Genomic DNA, 19,480 nt, shown 5'->3' on the forward strand with positions numbered 1-19,480 from the left:
ACGCGATGTTTCATCTATCATTATGCTTCGTTGCTTTTGGTCCACTTGACATTTTGAGCCGAACTAATAAACAATTCGTTCGCGCAATTTGGAGTGAGGTTCATAGAACGATGGATCGGACGCTCTTCGTGTGCACTCGCCCAACTGCTTCGTTTGCACGATGTATGTAGACGTCATATTGGGCCATTTGAAAAGAAACACTTGTACATACATCTTTAGCCTCATCACGAGGCATAGAGGAAAGCTGGCACCGCGTACGACACACGGACATGTCGCCGCTTGTGTGCAGCGCAGAGACCTTGGTGACATGCAGCCCCAACCGTGCACTCGTTGTTGTGGCGATGGACGTCGCAGCAGCCGCCACCGCGGTCCGTGCGGTGGCAGCCATCGAATTTGCAGTACTGGACGCCGCCGTGCTGCACGCAAAAGCTGCCCCGCTGCACGCTCTTGTCGCAGCCAACAGCTTGACAGCGCTTGCCGCCACCGTGTTTTCGGCAATAGCCACCGCCTTGCGAGCTCTTGTCGCAGCCGTCGGCGCCGCAGCGGATACCGCCGCCGTGAGACTTGCAGAGGCCGGCGGTCTGAACGGCCTTGTTGCAGCCGTCAACGGTGCAGCGGCGGCCGCCGCCGTGGGTGATGCAAAAGCCACCCCGCTGGGGGCCACGCGGACAACCTGCAAACGCACAGCGCTTGGTGGCACCATGCTGACGGCAGTAGCCGCGCGTTGCTTGGGTGCGCTGGTGGCAGTCGGGCGCGAGGCAGACGTGAGGTATCTCATTAGTTGGGGAGTGGTCGAGTGGCAGGTCGCAGAACAGGAGGGCATCGAGGGGATCGTCGACGCCGTTGGGCGAGTGGGGCGGCATCTGCTTGTGCTTGGCGGACGAATGCACGGCATTGGCGTCGGGTCGACCGCAGAAGGTGCGGACGATGAAGTCGGCCTCGGCTTGTGTGAAGAGGAGAGCCATTTGGTCGGGCGTGGCTAGTGCATGAATGAATGAGGATTGTTGATTCTGATCGTGTTATCATCATCGAATTGTTCCCGCCAGATGTTTGAAGAGACACGAGGACAGCTGGTTGACAGGCTGTTCGACTGGCCAAGTGCGGAGACCTTGGCGTCGTAGGAGACACAATTGGTCGAAATGTTTACTATGATATCCAAACGACACTTTGGCTCGTGAAGACAAGTAATCGAAATGAGTTCGGGCGCCCAGATAGATTCGTGGCTTTGCATGATGCAACCACAACATAGCACTACGATCATTTTGCGTCTTCACTCGCATCGTGGGGCCGGCAAAACGAGAGAGCAATTGAGCTTGCTCGAGGAGTACTTGAATGTCGATACCGGCGGATTGATCGAACCGTTCGAATACTGTACATGTAAATTTATACTTTTGGAATGATTACCAATTGGATGGCTTAGTCGTTTGGCGTGGCATGAGATCAGGCAACAACTCAGCTTCATCTCTTGTCCCTCATACACACCTTGTCACTGACGAGGTCTCTACTAATATGTACCATGCAACCGTGCAGCTTTGGAGCTGCCGATTGCGTCATTTTGGGTGGTAGCAGCGAAGGACAGTGCTGGTGCAGGCGCATGTACCGGTGCTACACCACAGCCTCGGTTACTCATCGTCTCTGTCCAGCGCTGAATATTTGGCGTCGAATTCAACGTGGTTCAGATGGAGATGCTCCGCTTTCAAGCTCGCTGCTGCATAGTTGCCAACTATTCAAGCTCAGAGCGTCATAGATGCAGTAGCTACTGCTCCAGGGCATCAAGTCGAGCACCTCGCCCAAGGCTCGTGGCACACCGGAGCTTCCAAGGGCGGAGCTACTTAAAAATCGACTACCATGGAGTTGGACAAGGCACTGCACAAAAAAGCAGCATGCGCCACAGCCGACACTCAAGTTATTACTACCCGTATGACAGACTGTCGCGTGTACGCAGTCGCCACCAACAGAGAAAGGCGAGCCAAAGAAGGGTTGCACCTTTGGCAACACTTTTCTCCACTCGTCGTTTTGAAGAGCATGTCACAACGGCTGTGGTGGCGGTTAGACGTTTTTAACGCCTTGAAAGCAAAGCGATAAGTGTCTTGCAGTCTATTATAATACATAGCTCGCTCGCGCGTTCCCAATCCAAACACATGGTGAACAAGTGGAGTGCCGAGTTATCCACAACCCTGCCAGCTGGTTCCACCCATGGACTGAGGGAAGCCAAAGATCCACGAAATCGCACTTCATCGGTCATGACGTGGCGCGCCAGCTGTCGCGATGGGTGCGATTCGTGATTTCTCTCAAGCGCCAACAGACTCTTTTCAGTGGATACTACCAACTCCTGCGCGCTAAATTGGCACTCATTAATCAAAACAACATGTCGTACATCGAAGACGCACACTACGCTTTGAGCTGCGTCGAATTTGCGTACCCGCCATCGTTTCCGATCTACAGCGCCCCAATTGACCACGTCATGCAATTGCCGTCCAACGACGCCTCTATGCTGCTCTACGCGTATCAACCACCGACGTTTTATGCACCGTCATCCCCCATCGACATCGAGTACCCGCCCGTGGTCTTTTCAGCGCCAACGACGCTCTACCCCCCGTCGCCGCACCTCGAGAAGACCAAGGACATACCCTCCGTGTGCCTCACGGATGGCTGCCACGCGCCCATTCCGTGGCGCCGGGGCCACTGCCGCGACCACGGAGGTGTTAAGAAATGTGGCCGACCACGTTGCCCCCGCGGCCCCCAGCGCGGTGGTTTTTGCATCACCCACGGCGGCGGGCGTCGCTGCTCGATGGATGGCTGTATCAAGGCCGTTCAAACCGCCGGCCTCTGCAAGTCTCACGGCGGCGGTATCCGCTGCGGTGCCGACGGCTGTGACAAGAGCTCGCAAGGCGGTGGCTATTGCCGAAAACACGGTGGTGGCAAGCGCTGCCAAGCCATTGCCTGCGACAAGGGCGTGCAGCGAGGCAGCTTTTGCGCCAAGCACGGCGGATTTCAGTATTGCAAAGTGGATGGCTGCCACCGGACGGACCGTGGTGGCGGCTGCTGCGACGTCCATCGGAAGAACTTGGCGTGCGCCTTCTCCGGCTGCATGCGCATGGCGCGCAAGCAAGGCCTCTGCGTAGCCCATGCAAAGCGGTACGTGACAACGCGCGACGGCGTCGAGCCGCGTGTTGTGGGCGGTCCACAGATGTCGTCGTCCAACGTCTCGTCGCCACATAGTGGGTACGAGCACAGCACAGAGTATGCGATTTAACCTATTAGCACTTCCAGTTTCTTCTAATCGTCCTCTACGTTATCATATTATCGTGAACTTGACGAGCCATGGCGGGGCACTGGTAGGGCGCACGACACGATCGGCAGACGGGATGAGCTGGAAGCATCGAACGAGAGCGGTCGCGAGCAGCCGGATCCAACGGCGGGTTGGCTGCAGCTGGGAAAACGTCGTGGTGGATGTTCTTCGAGGTCGGCGACCGTGTGTCCAAGGGCTTGGAAGCTGTCTACGTGCGTGTAACCTTAAGCGACGAGCGTCTCGATGTCCGAGTCGTGATTTTGCGCGAGCCACTTGAGCTTGCTTGACGCAGGAAGATGCGCGTTGTGCCAGAGCGGAAGCCGATGAAGCACGAGCGGAGCTGGGCGAGGCGAGCCATACATGGTGTAGACGTGCGAGAACCTTTCGATGAGAGCTGATGACCATCGCGCAGGAAAGCTGGGTGCTGCGAGGAGAGCCTTGACTGTCGGGTGGTCCTTGCTGGCGTGGAGTAGGTCGCCAAAAGACCCCCACGGTTGGTACGCCTCTTCCATGAGCGCGACACCTGCCGTGGTCCACGTGGGCGGGTCTTCTGGTTGGCTCAACCATGCCTTGACAAAACGGAGCGACGTAGAGCGAATGCGCGATTTCCAGAGGTCGTGCGCGTGCGAGAGACCGAGGCCGGCATGGCACTTGGCTAAGGAGACAAGAATTTGAGCAAAGTGCCGATGCACCCGACGACGGGTGAGCGTGAGCGGTTCGTCGTGGATGTACTGGAGCATGAGCCGATCGACTTGGGCAGCGAGCGAGGCGTCGGGAGGAGCCCACGTGAGCTGATACCAGAGGACTGGCAGGCAGACAGCCTGCAAGATGACTACCTTACCAACGAGCGAGCGCGTTTGGTGCGACCAAAGCTGGAGACGGTCGCGAAACATCGTGCACTAAAGTGTGCGCAAATGAATGCTACATTCAAAATCAAGCCGGGTAATTTTTGAAAAATATCAACTCCCTGGCAACTCCAAACGCGGCTTCGTCCTATTACATCTATATACTAGAGACATATAGCTCATTTAGCGTTTAGCGGCTAAAACATACTAGTACTGTATTCTAGTCGTGCCGGTATTGCCTCGCCTACCCACTGAAGATTTCCACTCCGACCTTTCTCTGGCTTGCCACCAATCATTTTGTTGTTCGTCGTCAAGACGGCGATTGACTTTGAATCCACGGCGCAGTATTCGTTCTCTGATACACGGCGCCCCCTGCACTATATGAGGACGGTCAAAACAAAACCTCGTGTTAGCGGCCTGCTAACGATTTGAGAAAATGGGCTCCAAAGTTTTCTGCGCTTTTGATTGGTCGCCAGAAAGCGATTCCATTGGTTGCTTCGAAAGGTGATGGTAGGCGAGAGCCAATGATCGAGCTGAAGAACGTCGGAGGCGGACAGGAGGTCGCTGATAGGCTACTCTAACGCTCTTTCGCGCCCGGTTAGCACAGGAAGTACGACGTTTCTGTCCATAAGAGCTACACCAGTCGATTCCCCATAAAGTATTGTACAAGAATTGCTCAGTACTCCAAAACCGTCTCAAATATGCTAACGCTGGGTTTGGTTTTGACCGACCTCATATATAGTGCATTGTGCTCAACGGTATGAGTTGTGTGGCATGGAGAGGCTGGCGCCTTGCCGTATGAGTGACCACAGCTAGTATATCCGACCAATCCAATGCCAGAGTAGCCCATCTGCTGGGCGTCTTGTCGAGGCGACCGGATAAAAGGCGCAGATTCCAGCGACAGCTGCCCGCTCCGAAATGATAGGTCTGTTCGGCGCTTCGTCTTGGCGTCATCGACTTCGCACCGACGACAGCATAGCGTACTACATGTTACGTGGCGGCGCCATCACAGCAAGATGAAGTACACGCATAGAGCGGGCTCGAAGCGTGTCGGCGCTCTAAACCATTGAGCTCTAAGCTTACCACGCCGGTGCATACAAAAACCGAGTTCATTTCGTAGTGCGGTCAGCACAACTTAACCACCTGCCGATCGGGTTGGAATATCAATATTTTAAAAAGATTCTTCGTTTTTTGCCTGGATTGGCCGGCGATGTCGGAAGATCGAAATCAAATTTGGGGTGCCAGCCAGTGAGCAACCCCACCCGAAGGATCACACCAGGAGCCTGGGTACTCGCGAGCGTGGTTCCAGCCTCGAGTAGCCACCACGACATTACGAGCTGTCGCGCTTTCATTTTCAGATTTCCTTGAGATGACGAGCATGGCCTTGGCCACCTTCACGCATGACGAAGCCAGCTTCCTGTACGCCACGCTCATGTCCGACGAGATCGACGACACGTTCAGCAGCGCGCAGTTGGAAGCCTCGTTCTTCGACGAAGTGTTGACCTTTACGGACCTCCCGATGCCCACGTCGCCACGTCTCTTCGAGTCGCCCGTTCTCCTCACGGTCGAGACGCCATTCATCTGCCTCGTCGAGGGCTGCGCCGCGTCCATTCTCTCGCCGCGCGGGTTTTGCCGTGACCACGGCCACGCCAAGCGTTGCGGCTACGCCGGCTGCTCCCGGGGACCGCAGAGCGGCGGTCTCTGTATCACGCATGGCGGCGGCCGGCGCTGCTCCATCGCCGACTGCGTCAAAGCCGTCCAAACCGGCGGCTTGTGCAAGGCCCATGGTGGTGGCGTGCGTTGCGGTTTCTCGGGCTGCGAAAAGAGCTCCCAGGGCGGTGGCTTCTGCCGCGCCCACGGTGGCGGCAAGCGCTGCACTCAGCGCGGCTGCAACAAGGGCGTCCAGCGCGGGAGCCTTTGCGCCAAGCATGGTGGGTTTCGCTACTGCGTCGTCGACGGCTGCCATCGCACGGACCGTGGCGGCGGCGTCTGTGACGTGCACCGCAAGAACAAAGCGTGCTCCGTCGGTGGCTGCATGCGGCTCTCGCGCCTGCACGGTCTGTGCCCCGGCCACGTCAAGCACGCCGAAGCCGTGGCCAAGACATCGTAAGTAGTCTATATTTCAAATCCAATATTTATCTTTTTTACGCAATGCTTTGGCGACATCATGCGCAGATCTTAGAGAACCGAGCGGAGGACAACAGCGTACTTCAAGCATTGAAAGGCAACCACCTGCTCCGTGGCCATCGATGTGTTGTGGGGACGACAACTCATACTCGAATTGTTGTTACCCAAATCGCGAGACTGCACATGACCGCGAGTCTGCACACGACTTTTCAATAGAGCAGTACTCGAGTAGTACACATGTAATCACAACCCCGTGCAAATGCGCCGTTATCACCTCTTGTGATGGGACTCAACATCACCCATCGCCAAAGCCAAAGATAACAGCAATGCTTGGGAAATCCAATCGTTCGTCCTCTCTCTTCCTGTGACGAGGATCGCACCGACGACGAGGCAGCGGCTTCATGCAGCTGGCCCAAAGTGGATCCCAATCAGAATCGAGAGATCTGATTGGGTACATGTAGCCAATCCATGACGCGTATCCACGATGTAGCCAATCACAGCAGACGGTAGCACCCCTGGGTAGCACCACGGCCACGGGTTGTGTCAATTCGCCATGTTGTCTTGCCATCGTGTTGTTGTACCCTGCGGATGTAGTACCCTTCCTTGCACCCTTGCGCGCGGTCGCACTGGGGCGCTTGGATCGCATCGGAGCCGTTGGTTGTCATTAGGAATCAATGAAAAATCTCGTTCAGTGAAGACGGATGCTTAGACCATGGCCTGCTGGGCGCCAACAAAGATCGTGCTTTCTTGATCGAGCATCGGGCGCGACGTCGCAACGATCGTCTCTTTCGCGTGCGTGTGCTGGAGCGACTGGATCGTCGACGACAGCGACGGCGCCGACACGGACGACCGCCGGCGCGTCGCCACGGGGGTCGGCTTGTGCAAGTGGATGTCGAGTGCGGCGTTGGTCAAGTCGGCCTTCTCAAAGAGGTTGAACACAAACTGGCGCGCCGTGAGGCGGTAGTGGTACCGCGACAGCAGCGTGTGCGCCGAGAGCGCCAGCGCCGTGTCCTCAAACAGATCCGGGTACATGTTCTTCATGCGGTTGAGCGCCGCGCCCGCCTCCTTTTGCGTAATGTGCGAGCTCAAGTCGCCGACGAGGCGCAGAATCTCCTTGCCGCGGGGCGCTGCCTTGTACGACGGCGCCTCGAACGACGCCTTGAGGTCGACCATGCTCGCCGGCGACGGCGGCGTCCCCGCCGGCCACGCAAAGAGCGTCTCGGGCTTGGACGGCACCGCAATCATGGCCCGGGCGTCCCGGGGCGTGTCCCAGCCGTACTTGGCGAGCGCGCGCTTCCCGGGCGCCGACCGCGCAATGATCCCAAGCACAAAAAAGCACGTGCCTCGGAGGCTGAGCATCGTCGCCGACGTCGCCATGTCCACAATGACATCCAAGAGGTCTTCCGCGACACTCAAGAGGAGCTCGAGCCTACATCGCATGCGATCAAAACACACGAAAGGCGCAATCATTCGATCGTACCCGCGGGTCGTGGCCGCAATGTGGCCGACCGCCCAGAGCGCCGCGCGGCGTTCGAGCGGCGCCGTGGCCGCGTCCTTGACGGCCACCACGAGTTCAGTCACATAGCCCGACTGCTGCAGTAGCACGATACCGTCTTTGGTCTTGGCGAGCTCACCATAGAGGTGCGGTGGTAGTGGGACGGTTGACGCCTTGCTCGGCAGCAGTTGAATCGTAAACTCGACGCTCTTGAGCTGCACGCGCTTGAGGTTGGCCTGCGAGTGGTCCGTCTCGAGGTCGAACGTCCAGAGCGCACGTTCGCCCGGTGGGCACAGCGTCGCCACACGCTCGTTCTCCGTGACCGCCACTGCGTTGGCGAGAAGCGTTTGCGTCGAGCGCTGCTCGGGGCCGCACGAGCTCCAGTCCTTGTTTTCGTCCGTCGGCTCGTACGCGTCGGCCAGCGACGTGTGTTCCGAGAGCCGATCCGTGCTCGTGCTCACCTACGCAAAACACATCGTACAATGGAAGGACGCATAGGCCACCTACGGCGCGCGTGCGAGCCGTCGGGTCCGACTTGGGGTCCTTCTCGCTCGCCGGCGCCATGAGAAAGCCGCCGTTGCTTTGCGGTGCTGGCTTGGTGTAGCCCTTCCGGTCCACGGGCTGCGCACCAAGAAACAGACACGCTTGGAGCGTCTGCTGGCTGTTGACTGTCATCGGCTTGGGCGAATTGCGCGCATCCACGACAACGCCCTTGATGCGGATCGTGTTCATGCGGTGGCCGTCCAGCGAGTCTTCGGGCTATTGTACCATCTTTAGTGTTTTCGTTGGACACGGAAGAAGTCGTCATACCTCGCTCGCGTCGACGTACGTGTCGATCGTGAGGTGCGCGGGCGGCCCGCTGCCCGGCGGCCCGACGATCTTGACCTCCATGTTCCACGGCATGCGGAAGAGCCACTCGAGACCCCACTGACCGCGGTGCGCACCTTGCTTAAAGTTGCTGCTGCGCCGACTCGGCACCGTCACAGGAATCGCAATTGGCTTGGGCTTTTGGTACTTGTTGCCCATCGACGAGGTTGGCGGCTGCTTGTCGCGGAAGAGACCGCGCGTGAGCTGCGTCTCGACCAAGTGGACGTACGCCCACTGCTTGTGTTGGCGCCAGCTCAGCAAACTCGCGGGAATCCAATTCGTGACCTCGCGCAAGAAGGCGAGGCCTTCGGGCAGCGAGAGGCACTTGAGGAGGAGACTTTCGGCCTGCATGTGCACCAGCTGCAACGGCTTCTTTTGGATGATCGCGAGCAAGTACTCGGGCGTCTCGGCGGCTTCCTCGAGGACGCTCAGCGCCGCGCGCGCAACACTGGGCTCTTGGTGCAGCTGCGCCACGAGGCTGTCGATACCCCACTTGGCAAAGTCTCCAACCTACAGAGGGTATGGGTTAGCTTCATCGATGGAAACAAGATGGACCTCGGAGCGCAGAAGGGCGCGGAGGAGGCACGTTGCGTAGAGCCGAAGCGACTCGGACCCGGTCGTCATCCAATCCTGGAGCAGTTGGCGCGAGCTTCCTTCAACCGTGTAGTCGAGATTGGCGAGAATGAGTCGACACAAGAAATCGTGGCCTACAAAACGATGCGTCGTTCAATACGAGCTGCTTCGATTTTGTACCTTGTGTCTTTTCCTTCTCGGCGCGCTGCATCTTGGTGAGCTCACCAAAGTTGGGCAGCATGTGGCTGTTGCCCCCTTTGGCCGCTTGGCCCATCTTGGTCAAGCGCGCGAAGAGCCCGGACTTTTCCATCATTTTGAGCCCTACCCACACATGAGGACCATGCGATCCACTCTACTACTGTGTTTGCCTTCGGTCGACGAGCTCATGAGACCCAGCAGCGTAAAGTACTCGCGCAGCATGCGTCGGGAGCAGTACTCGGGGCTACACACATCCGCCATGAGCACGACTGCGCCACAATTTTGCGTACCTAAACATGCGGGCTTGGAGGTCCCCGAGGTGCGACTCGACAATCGCAGCTTCCGGGCGCGCCTCGAGCTCCAAAGCACTGGCGATTTCCGTGAGGAGTTGGCCACTACCGAGCAATATAAAATGATGAGGAGAAATAGAGTGTCGTGCGGTACCGGCGGTCGGTTTTGAGGAACGAAAGACCTTCCGGGTGGTTGAGCAAGAGCATGTACATCTGACACGCCGGGCGCAGGTACGGGACGTAGTCGGGCGTCCACGGCAGGCCCGCAAAGTAGCCTAATCGCAATTATATCCACATGATGACTGGCGTTGGAGCGTGCGACAACCTTTGTCGCTATTGTCGCAGCGGAAAAAGCCCGAGACGCGTTTAAAGAACTTGGTTTTCATTGCCTCCGAGAGCCGCGACGGATTCGTGAGCGGGCCTTCCAGGAGCTCCGAAATGACGTCCCAGTTCCAGCGATACCAGTCTTTCCCGTTGAGGACCCGGCACTTGGTCATGAGCATCTCGCTACATTTTTTACATCTCAGAACGGATTGACCGTCGCATATGATACCGGAAGGTATGGTCGTCCATCTGATTGTCCATTTGCACTTTGAGCGAGTGCACGAGCACCTCACGGGACGTCGCGGTTGCCTCCCGCAGCAGCGACGCGGTCGAAAAGTTTTGCACCGGGCGGTTCGTGCCGCGAAGCAGCTCGGACGCCAAGTGCACGCCGTTGATCGGGGCGTTGGACGCCCCCGACGACGCAGCCAGTGCTCGCTGGGCGTTGGCATTGCCCCCGACCTAGCTCGTCGTCAGTTTATATGGCCTTGTGTGGATCAAGCAACGTACGACAAGGGCGAGCTCCGCAAGCATCTCGCCCGACCGAATCGCGAGTTCGCGCTGCTTGGTTTCGGTCGGCGGCATCGAGCTCGAGAGCGCAGTGGTCGTCACAAGCTGCGGTAACGCCAAGAGGTTGGTGCAGTGCTGGTCCGGTAGCAGCCGGGCGCTAATGCGCAAGAAGTCCGAGAGGAGCTCGAGCGCGGGCTCGGCGAGCGACCGGTTCAGTGACGTGCCGAGCGTGATGAGGGCGTCAATGACGCCGCAGTGGAGGAACGAGAGCAGCACCATCGTCATGTAGTTGTCGAGCAGGTTGTTGTAGCCTGTGGTCGAGGCCGCCGCTTTGTCTTCGATCGGGATCGGCTCGTTGGGTGTCACGACCTCGTTGCCGCTCTAATCACATTGCCCTGAGCGGACGAAGGTCATGTGCGCGGTCTCCACCTTGTCGAGCGACGTCGGCTTGTAGAAAATCTCACAGATGGTCGCAAGCACAGCCTTCTGCACGTCGTCGCCGACGGGCTGCACGAGCAGCTGAATGAGCGACTTGAGACCTTGCGGGTTGGACGTCAAGAGCAAGATACCCTACGTTTGCCTCGTGAGACAAGTGTGAGAGCGCACGGGCGTACGGTCCAGGACCGCATCATCATGACGATCGCGTTGCGGCTGGCGCTCCAGCGCTGCCGACGCTCGGTGCCTGCGGGGGCGTCCGTGTCGGTGAACGGGGCGAGGAGCACCTGCGCGTCAATGAACGAGTGGATGTAGTCGCGGTTCGCGGGCTCGTTGACGAGGTAGAGCAGCGTCAGCAGCAGCGCATCGGCCAAGTCCTGCACAAGCATGATCAAGATGCGGGACGAGGAAGGCATCGATAGATGCGGATACCTGGCACGTCGGGTCCAGAATCGAGTCGACAAGCGTCTTGAAGCCGTTGCACTGAATGACAACTTGGACGTTGACGATCGCGAGCTCCCGAAGCGACTCGAGAGCGACGCGCCGGAGGTTGTCTTCCTTGTGGTTGGCGATCGCGACGATGGACCGGCAGAGACACGATGGCATTTGCGTCCCGTCAATCTCGAGGAGGCGGCGCGCGACCTTGAGCGCCTGGATGCGCTCGCCCACGAGCTTGGCATCGCGCTCCATTGACCGAGACACGAAGAGCTGGACGCCCTAATGCAGCAAGCGCATGAGCAGGGACGAGGCAGCATGGAGCCGTACGAGCATGAGGGCGTTGGCGATCGACGAGCTGTTGATCATCGAGTAGCGCAGCACGCGCAGCGCCGCCGTTCGGATAGACGTGTCGTTGTCCGAGAAGAGGCCACGCGCGCAGTACTGGATGCGCTCGACGGGGAACTGCTCGAGCAGCAGCGGATCTTTCTTCATCTCCTGTGCATGCATGGCGAAGATGAGGCCATGTGCATGCAGGTAGAGCCTACGTAGGTGAGGCGGCCCGCAGTCTCGAGCTTGGCCCGGCGGTCGAGGCCCCCGCGGTCGAGCAGCTTGCACGTCGTCTCGAGGACCTGGTACGGGGTCATCATTACCTTCACGCTGTCGTCGGTAGACTCGGTGCAAATGATGTGGCCAATCAGCGATGGCCACTTTACTCTTTTTAGCCAATCCGAATCGGCGGGTCGTTGCTCACTCACCACGAGCAACCTCGATCCATGGACCGAGAAGCTGTCGGCGTACATGTGTACTCTTGCTTTCTCCCAAATGCAAGCCGGCTCTTGTTATCATGCGAATGGCGTATGCGTCGCCGAGCGAGCGAGCGCAAACGAATAAAATAATGTTTTATTCCCTTGAGAGAGCGTGATCGCGCCACGAGGCGTGGTATCGCCCCGCAGGCCAAGATTCGATGGCGATGCACGACAAGACGGACGAGATGGAGGCGACAAAATGGACCGCAGCAAGGCGGCTGCGGTTAAGCGATAAATTATGCGGAAGCTAACTACGAGTCAATGCCGTACTTCTTGGGAATGCCAGCATGGAAGCTTTCGGGGCCGCCGAGGATGATACCACCGGCCCGCACTTCATGCGACTCGTCGGCGAGAATCCGACCGGCAAGGAGGCGCACGAGAATGTCGTCGAGGGCCGCGACTTCGTACGCCGTGTACGGGTACTTGGCGCAGACGGCGAGCTCGGACGGGTACAGTGAGAGGAGGAGTCCGTCTTCGACGAGGCTCTTGATGACGTTCTTGCAGCCCCGAAGTGTCGTGATCGGCGTGTATGTGCGGAGGTGGAACTGCTTGCACGACGCCTTCATGTCAATGGGCGCAAACTCGGTCGGGTGCAATTGCATGAGCTGCTTGAACATCGACTCTTGGCAGTATGGGAAGCTCGAGATGTTGAGGCGAGGTAGTGCGTTGTCGCGGAGCTGGCACTGCGTGAGCTTCTCGGACCACGTGAGGTTCTGAACAACTGTCGTTGCGCGGAAAGCGAGCGTTTTGGTCGGGAGGCACGCATCCGACTTGGGCCACTGCCCACGAGCACAGTCCCGCCACAGCATGACGGGCAGTGGTGCATTTGCGCGCAAGATGAAGATGAAGAGGAAGAAGAGAAACAAAATCGCGGGCAGCGAAAAGACCATAAAGATGGCCCGCGGGTTGAGCTTGGCGGTTGGCGCCGTGCTCTTCATGACATAGTACTGCGGCTTGATTTCGCGCTCGATGGGCTTCCACTTGGTCGGAAGCGGCGATCTAATGCCGCTCGATTCGTCTTCTTCTGGAATCGGCTGCAGATTGCCCATGCTGCCATAGTTGTTCGATGCGAGGCCCGTGGGCTTCAAGGTTGTGGACGCTGCCCAGTTCATTGCGGATGTGGATATGAATGCGATGGCTGTACAGAGGCGCGAACGGTGCGTGGGCTAGGTACGTGCGAAGCTTCCTTGGCGTCGGCTACGAGGGCGGAGCGTTCGAGCTGCGGGCGCCGCCTCAAGGCAAGGAGCAAAAGCAAAACTGCTGTCACGAGGATATCGCACACAACTTGTGGGTGGAAAAATACAGCGTTCTTTTTTTGCAGACCTGCAACGTGGCATACAAAGACCAAGTACAAAACACTGCATTTTAATGCGCACCGCAGAAACTTCTCAGTGTACCGACCAGTGAAGCCACGACCTTGGAATGTAGCCAATCAGACGCCGCTCCACCAGGCGATGACCAATCCGCGTGCGTTCATCAACCGCCCACCTTCGAAATTTATGCGTCATCCCGTGACAAGGCATCGAGTTTCGCAGGTTGCATCAGATATCACGGTGCGCCAGTGCGACAGTAACGGGAGATTCATGAGGCGAGGTGACGCAAGGCCCGACGACGACGCCGCTAGCGCAGGCTTGGGTAAGCAGAGGATGTGGCCGGCGGTGTGTCACGGTGGCGGCCGTGTGTTCTGCGCTGCGTCACGACCGCAGCGGGACATGGCCCCCCGCCTCGAGTGATGATCGGCGGCTGCCGGCTGGCGTTCCGGTGTCCTTGCTGCTTGCGGAGTGTGCGGCCATCGCATGCCCAAGGAGCCGCAAACTGGGAGGATCGTCCGCGCCAGCGATCCGTCCATGGATGATGCAGCAGCATCGTGGCTATTGTGTCAGATTCATGCTGGTGCTTGACGCCAATTCGTCGTTGGCGGGACAGGGCGGCTGCAGTGTTACGGCGCGGGCAAGCCGAGGCTGGTGGTTGCCGGAGTTGGATAGCGAGGCAAATGACTCATCGCGAGGGAGTCGTCGACGTGGGACGCCGTGATTGGTAGTGACGGGCGGCGCATGAGAGGACGATGCGGGAGATTGACGGCGCGGGCCTCGCGCGGCGTGGAGGCACGCGAGGCCGGCAGTATACGACAAGCGTCGGTCGCACGCACACGCACCTGGCTCAAGGAACAAGGACATGAGCGGGATGGGCGGGTGCATTTCGGCTGGTGATGTAGATACCGTCACCAGCTGCGCCACCGCGCTCGTCTGACCCGATCGACGTGCTTTCGAGAATCCACTTTGTCGGCGAAGATTCGAGCACACAGCCCGTCACGAACGGGGCACTGCAGCTGGGCACGGCCACCCACGCCACGCGGCAATGCAACGAACAAGATCGTCCTTTTCGATTTCGAATGCGAAAATCCTGGATCCAGCGTTTTCGAGAAACCAGCCGCGGCCGGTGGTTATTGGTGAAGCGTCGCGTAAGGTCATGCAGTTCACGCCGCAGCAACTCGTGGGTGCCGGTCGCTACAGCGCAACGACGCGCATTGGCAACTGGAATGAAGATCTCATGCTGGAAGAGGCGCGCATGAAGGACTACCGCGCCCAGAAGCAAAAGGGCGGGCTGGGCACCGCTTTCCGACAAAAGATGGAGCAAGCGAACGGCCGCGTGCCTCACTCGTTCGCAGACGACGGTGTCTTGCGCTTCAACATGTACGTGACGCTCGAGCACCTCCAGACTGGTGGCGTCCTTGCCTGCGACGTGTGGGAGGAGACGTTTACCGGGTCCGGCGAGTTTGTCGTGAGCGTCGGGCGTCCACCGAGCGCCGCATCGGCGCGCACCACGTTTTGCATCGTCTCGCCGACAGGGCAGAGTGGCATTGTGCGGTACGGCGACCCGTTTCGGCTCATGGCCAACGAAGCGTTGCGCGTCGACGGCGCCTCGCTCTTGCCCATGCTCTTTCTCAAATCCACACTCAAAACCGAGCGCAGCATGAGCCCTGTCTCGTCCAACCAGAACGTCACGCTGTCCGTGACACCCGACACGTCGACACTCTGGGTCGCGACACGGGCGGACGTTGGCGGCGCCGAGAAGCTGCTCGCGGCATCGACGCCCGTTCGCACCAACGACGGCATTGGACTGCTGCACAAGATGACCGGGCAGCTCCTCTTTGCCGATGCCAAGAACAGCGTCGCGACTGATTTTGGCACGGAAACCGAGGTGTGCTGCCTCACCGTGAAGGGCCACGGCAAGAGCTTCAACCTCGCGCATGAGGCGGCGGGCGCGCGGACGTCTGACATGCACGCGCGCAGTTCGCTCTCGCAGAATGCGTGGCGCCTTGGTCTCGCCACCTCACCGCAGGCCGCCGCGGACAACCGCCGCCTGCCTGCGCCGTCGACACCCGAGTCCGTCGCATACCTCCTTGTGCAGGCGCTAACGACGCAGCACGTGTTTGGCTTGCGCCAGCTCATGCAGTCGCTGCAGAATGTCGATGCCAGCGGCGGGTCGGGGCTCATGGACCGCGAGGACCTCAAGTGGGCGATCAAGGCCTGCGAGACCGAAGCCAGTCTCGGTCTCCGCGACGACCAATACGACACGCTACTCAACGCTTTGGACGACGTACGGTGGTTGCATTGGTTCGCGCCTCTTCATCTTGTTTAGGGCAAGCGAGGGTTTGTTAAAGTGACGCGGTTCATCGAGCTCGTGCGCGGACCGCTCTCCGATGCGCGTAAGAGTATGATCAACCAGACATACGACGCCGTCTCCAGTGGCCTCGGCGGCGCCGTCACGCTCTCTGCGCTCGCGAAGGCCTACGACACGGGCTGCGAGTCGGCGTTCCGCAGCACCCGGTCGGTGGACTTCATGGCACTCTGGACGACCACGGTGCGGGCCGTCGGCAGCGGGTAGCGACTAAGCTACGTGATGCTATTAGGACGCGCGTGGTGTCATCACCCGCAACGAGTTTCTCGACGTGTACAAGGACGTATCTCGCGCCGTCGACGACGACATCATGTTTGAGCAACTCCTCAAGAATGCGTGGGGCGTCTGAAGAACACTGTTCTGGAATTCCACACCAGACGCTGTATGCAATACATTGCAAAACGAAAACAAACCATACAAACATCAAGCTACATGACAATACGAATAAAAATACGCCAAACAGCGGTCCATGGTATTGTACCAATACAGACTCAATTCTCGGCCCAAAGACTATCGCGTCTTCCTCAATCGCTCGTCGTGTCAAAGTGGCCGACGATAGAGCGAGAGGTGCTGCCATTGGCTTTGCGATGCACCATGAATCTCGGTGGCAATACAGTTGAGCTCGTTACAGCACTGCACTCACACCGGCGTTCCCGTAAGTGAGACGAGAATGAGAAATTCGATATATTTGAGACTGATGGAATAAGTTCTTGGAGCGGCGTGTTTTTGGATTTGATTGGTGCAAAGTGGCAGGCAAGGAAACCCTGCCAGCATTTTGGATCCGGCGCCGACGATGAACTCGCGCGACGCAGGCTACGGCGGTCCCAGCACCCGTGACGCTGGCTACGGTGGTCCTAGCCCTCGAGATGCTGGCTATAGCGCTCCGGGGTCTCGAGATGCGGGCTACGGCGGTCGGGACGCGGGTTATGGCGGCCCTAACGCGCAACGGGACGCTGGGTACGGAGCTCCATCAGGCCCGCGCGACGCCGGGTACAGTGGGCGCGACCAGGGCTATGGACGACGCGACGAAGGCTACGGCCAGCCCGATCTGCGCGACAACCCTCGGGACGCATCTGGCTACGGCAGTGGTTATACGGGTCTCAACCAACCTCCGCCACCGCGTCAATCCAGCGTCAACCAAGCGCCGCGACCGCAATATACAAAGCCAACACAACCGCCAGCGTATGCGCCCAACGTCGCGCCGTCGCCGCCGCAGTTTCCAGGTGGCCAGCCGCCTCGCCATCACATGCACGCGCCGCCCCACTACGCGAACGCGCCGCCGCACCATCACGCTGGGCCGCATCACCACCATGGCGGTCATGCGCCACCTCCGCACCACCGAGCTGGTGCTGCGCCAGGCCCGTACTACCCTCCCCCACCCCCTCACATGGCACACCACGGGCCCCCGCATATGCCGCCACCGCCGCACTTTGACCCGAGCTACCACATGCACGGTCCGCCGCGGGGCCCTCATCCGCCACCGCCCAACGCGCCGATGATGTACCACCACCAGATGCCTCCGCACCACCACCCGCACGGTCCTCCCGGCATGTACCCGCCTCTTCCGCCAGCGAACGGGATGTATCCCCCGGGATACGCGCCGCCGGGGCCGGGCCCGTCGATCCCTCCCATGAGCTACGTCTGCCGCAAGTGCAACATGGGCGGCCATTGGATACATGACTGCATGAAGAAGTCGGGACCTTCGAACGCGGCGCCGCGGACAGCCAAGCCCGCGCTGCCCACGTACGTCATGGCGTTCCGCGTCGTCTGTGGTCGACTCACTGAGTGGATTCCGTAGGGCGCCGGGGGACATGCCATTTCACTGCGAGCCTTGCGAGAAGCACTTCGCGCTCGCATCCCAGCACGAAGCGCACATGAACACGCACGAGAGTTGCTGGGCGCCCGACTGCGACTTTAGCGCGTGCAAGCGCGTCGTGACGGCCCACTACCAGACGAGCCACGGCCAATTCGCGGGCTCGGGCTTGAAGGAAATCGAAGTCGAGGGCCAAAAGTTCAACGTGCTCGTTGGCAACTCGCCGGAAGAAATCGCCAAGTGGCGCGAAGAGCGGCGAAAGAAGTGGCCGTCGGACGCGGTTGTCAAGCGCAAGGTACGATTCTTATTTCTACGAAAACTCATGATGGCGGCAGCTTGAAGACAACGAGGAGCGTGTCCAAGCTGGCGATGTGGTCGCACCCGCAGCCAAGCGTGCCAAGCCCGCGACCGAGAAAGCCAAGAGCACGGTACGCGACGACGGAGCATCAGCATACGCTCGTGCTCATCCTTGGTATTCGTATAGGACTCGCCCAATAATGGTACGAAGAAGAGCTCCAAGTTTTGCGTCAAGTACATCCGCAACGTGTGCGACCTCGGCGACAAGTGCGCGTTCAACCACGACATTAGTGTACACTTGATGACGATATTGTGCACTCATCCGAAATGTGCGACTAGGGCGTGAGCTGCAAGACGTTTGCGACCAAGGGCTTTTGCCGGCGTGGCGACGAGTGCAAGTTTCTGCATGCCGAAGGCGGCGCCAAGCCCAAGCCTGTGCCGGCCAAGGCACCCAAGACGGCGGCGACGCAGGTCAAGGAGCACAAGAGCTCGCTCTTGAGCAAGCTCCTCGAGAAGGACGTGGAGAAGGAGCAGCGCCTCATGCTCCAGGCGTTCCGCTACATTGTCGAACACAACTTTTTTGCACCGAGCTCGGCGTAAACAATTCTTATAAGTCGATCGTCTCTCTACCCATGTCTCTCGTACACATGACAACACCATAAGTTCTTATGCCCGCGCGCGAAGGTAGTCGGCAATGGAATGGAAGCCCGAAGCTTCGGCCTGCGGGATGGCGAACCGAGTGAAACCTTCGGATCGGTGTTCGCAGAGGAAGCGTACAATGTCCTCATGACCGGCGGTCGCCGCGCGGTCGATGGCGTCGCCGGTGCAGCCCTCGGCGCGGTGCTCGTGCAGGAAACGAATGACGTCCATGTGGCCATTGCCCGCCGCCGCATTCATCGCACGGTACGTGCAGCCTTCGGACCGATGGGCGTGAAGGTACTGGACGACGGCCAAGTGGCCCTTGCCAGCCGCCCAGTCCATCGCTCGTGTTGTGCAGCCTTCGGTTCGCTCGTGTTGGAGGAACTCGAGCACATCGAGGCGACCCCACGCGCACGCCCAGTCCATTGCGCCAGTCGTGCAGCCCTCGCGCCGGTGTTCGTGGAGAAAGCGGAGGACTTCCATGTGCCCCCAGCACGCTGCCTGGTCCATTGCTTCCACCGTGCACGCAATGCCGTGGTCGTGGAAGAAGCGGACGGCGGCTAGCGCGCCGATGCGGGCCGCCGCATCCATGAGCTGTGGCGTAAAGACGCTCGGGTCGTGGCGCCACAAGAGCCGCAAGAGTGGCAGACCGGGCTCGTCCAGCGCCAAGTGACGCAGAAAGGTCACATGGTCCATGTGCCGCGACCGGTTCCAGGCGCGCAGGGCGACGAGGAGCGCTGCTGGCGTCCCGTTCTGGTAGCGACCAATGTGGATGACAAGGTCCGGCGACCGCAGCACGGCGGCCATCGCACTCTCCATGGCAAATCGAAAGTGCACATCACATTGTACATGG

General features: G+C 59.3%; 9 protein-coding genes across 9 annotated transcripts; 4 read left to right on the forward strand and 5 right to left on the reverse strand.

Moving 5' to 3' along the window:
* Window positions 1–224: 224 nt before the first annotated feature.
* Window positions 225–965, reverse strand: SPRG_13410 (hypothetical protein; the record flags this gene model as incomplete). The annotated part of the gene is made up of 1 exon (XM_012353233.1): window positions 225–965. One exon carries the CDS (start codon window positions 963–965, stop codon window positions 225–227), a length of 741 nt encoding a protein of 246 aa, XP_012208623.1.
* A 1,403-nt stretch (window positions 966–2,368) lies between these two features.
* On the forward strand, window positions 2,369–3,288 carry SPRG_13411 (hypothetical protein; the record flags this gene model as incomplete). The annotated part of the gene is made up of 1 exon (XM_012353234.1): window positions 2,369–3,288. The coding sequence occupies one exon, from the start codon at window positions 2,369–2,371 to the stop codon at window positions 3,254–3,256; it is 888 nt and encodes a 295-aa protein (XP_012208624.1). The 3' UTR covers window positions 3,257–3,288.
* A 2,227-nt stretch (window positions 3,289–5,515) lies between these two features.
* On the forward strand, window positions 5,516–6,247 carry SPRG_13412 (hypothetical protein; the record flags this gene model as incomplete). The annotated part of the gene is made up of 1 exon (XM_012353235.1): window positions 5,516–6,247. The coding sequence occupies one exon, from the start codon at window positions 5,516–5,518 to the stop codon at window positions 6,245–6,247; it is 732 nt and encodes a 243-aa protein (XP_012208625.1).
* Window positions 6,248–6,929: 682 nt separating this feature from the next.
* SPRG_13413 (hypothetical protein) lies at window positions 6,930–12,098 on the reverse strand. Its single transcript, XM_012353236.1, has 17 exons — window positions 11,937–12,098; window positions 11,719–11,886; window positions 11,386–11,670; window positions 11,133–11,330; window positions 10,948–11,088; window positions 10,519–10,899; window positions 10,241–10,470; window positions 10,013–10,194; window positions 9,842–9,962; window positions 9,688–9,792; window positions 9,568–9,641; window positions 9,380–9,520; window positions 9,182–9,333; window positions 8,570–9,136; window positions 8,267–8,518; window positions 7,745–8,220; window positions 6,930–7,693 (listed from the first exon to the last, which is right to left on the reverse strand). The coding sequence occupies exons 1-17, from the start codon at window positions 12,036–12,038 to the stop codon at window positions 6,970–6,972; spliced, it is 4,299 nt and encodes a 1,432-aa protein (XP_012208626.1). The 5' UTR covers window positions 12,039–12,098; the 3' UTR covers window positions 6,930–6,969.
* A 285-nt stretch (window positions 12,099–12,383) lies between these two features.
* Window positions 12,384–13,475, reverse strand: SPRG_13414 (hypothetical protein). The gene has a single exon (XM_012353237.1). It carries the CDS (start codon window positions 13,307–13,309, stop codon window positions 12,449–12,451), a length of 861 nt encoding a protein of 286 aa, XP_012208627.1. The 5' UTR covers window positions 13,310–13,475; the 3' UTR covers window positions 12,384–12,448.
* Window positions 13,476–14,068: 593 nt separating this feature from the next.
* On the reverse strand, window positions 14,069–14,395 carry SPRG_21284 (hypothetical protein; the record flags this gene model as incomplete). Its single annotated transcript, XM_012353261.1, has 1 exon — window positions 14,069–14,395. The coding sequence occupies one exon, from the start codon at window positions 14,393–14,395 to the stop codon at window positions 14,069–14,071; it is 327 nt and encodes a 108-aa protein (XP_012208651.1).
* A 231-nt stretch (window positions 14,396–14,626) lies between these two features.
* On the forward strand, window positions 14,627–16,380 carry SPRG_13415 (hypothetical protein). The gene is made up of 3 exons (XM_012353238.1): window positions 14,627–15,797; window positions 15,840–16,061; window positions 16,111–16,380. The coding sequence occupies exons 1-3, from the start codon at window positions 14,667–14,669 to the stop codon at window positions 16,225–16,227; spliced, it is 1,470 nt and encodes a 489-aa protein (XP_012208628.1). The 5' UTR covers window positions 14,627–14,666; the 3' UTR covers window positions 16,228–16,380.
* A 244-nt stretch (window positions 16,381–16,624) lies between these two features.
* SPRG_13416 (hypothetical protein) lies at window positions 16,625–18,618 on the forward strand. Its single transcript, XM_012353239.1, has 5 exons — window positions 16,625–17,621; window positions 17,677–17,986; window positions 18,027–18,119; window positions 18,176–18,280; window positions 18,328–18,618. The coding sequence occupies exons 1-5, from the start codon at window positions 16,672–16,674 to the stop codon at window positions 18,586–18,588; spliced, it is 1,719 nt and encodes a 572-aa protein (XP_012208629.1). The 5' UTR covers window positions 16,625–16,671; the 3' UTR covers window positions 18,589–18,618.
* SPRG_13417 (hypothetical protein) lies at window positions 18,581–19,446 on the reverse strand (the record flags this gene model as incomplete). Its single annotated transcript, XM_012353240.1, has 1 exon — window positions 18,581–19,446. One exon carries the CDS (start codon window positions 19,444–19,446, stop codon window positions 18,655–18,657), a length of 792 nt encoding a protein of 263 aa, XP_012208630.1. The 3' UTR covers window positions 18,581–18,654.
* Between the last annotated feature and the right edge of the window lie 34 nt (window positions 19,447–19,480).

This window comes from Saprolegnia parasitica (genome assembly GCF_000151545.1).
Source record: "Saprolegnia parasitica CBS 223.65 unplaced genomic scaffold supercont2.118, whole genome shotgun sequence".
NCBI classification, from domain to species: Eukaryota; Oomycota; class Saprolegniomycetes; order Saprolegniales; family Saprolegniaceae; genus Saprolegnia; species Saprolegnia parasitica.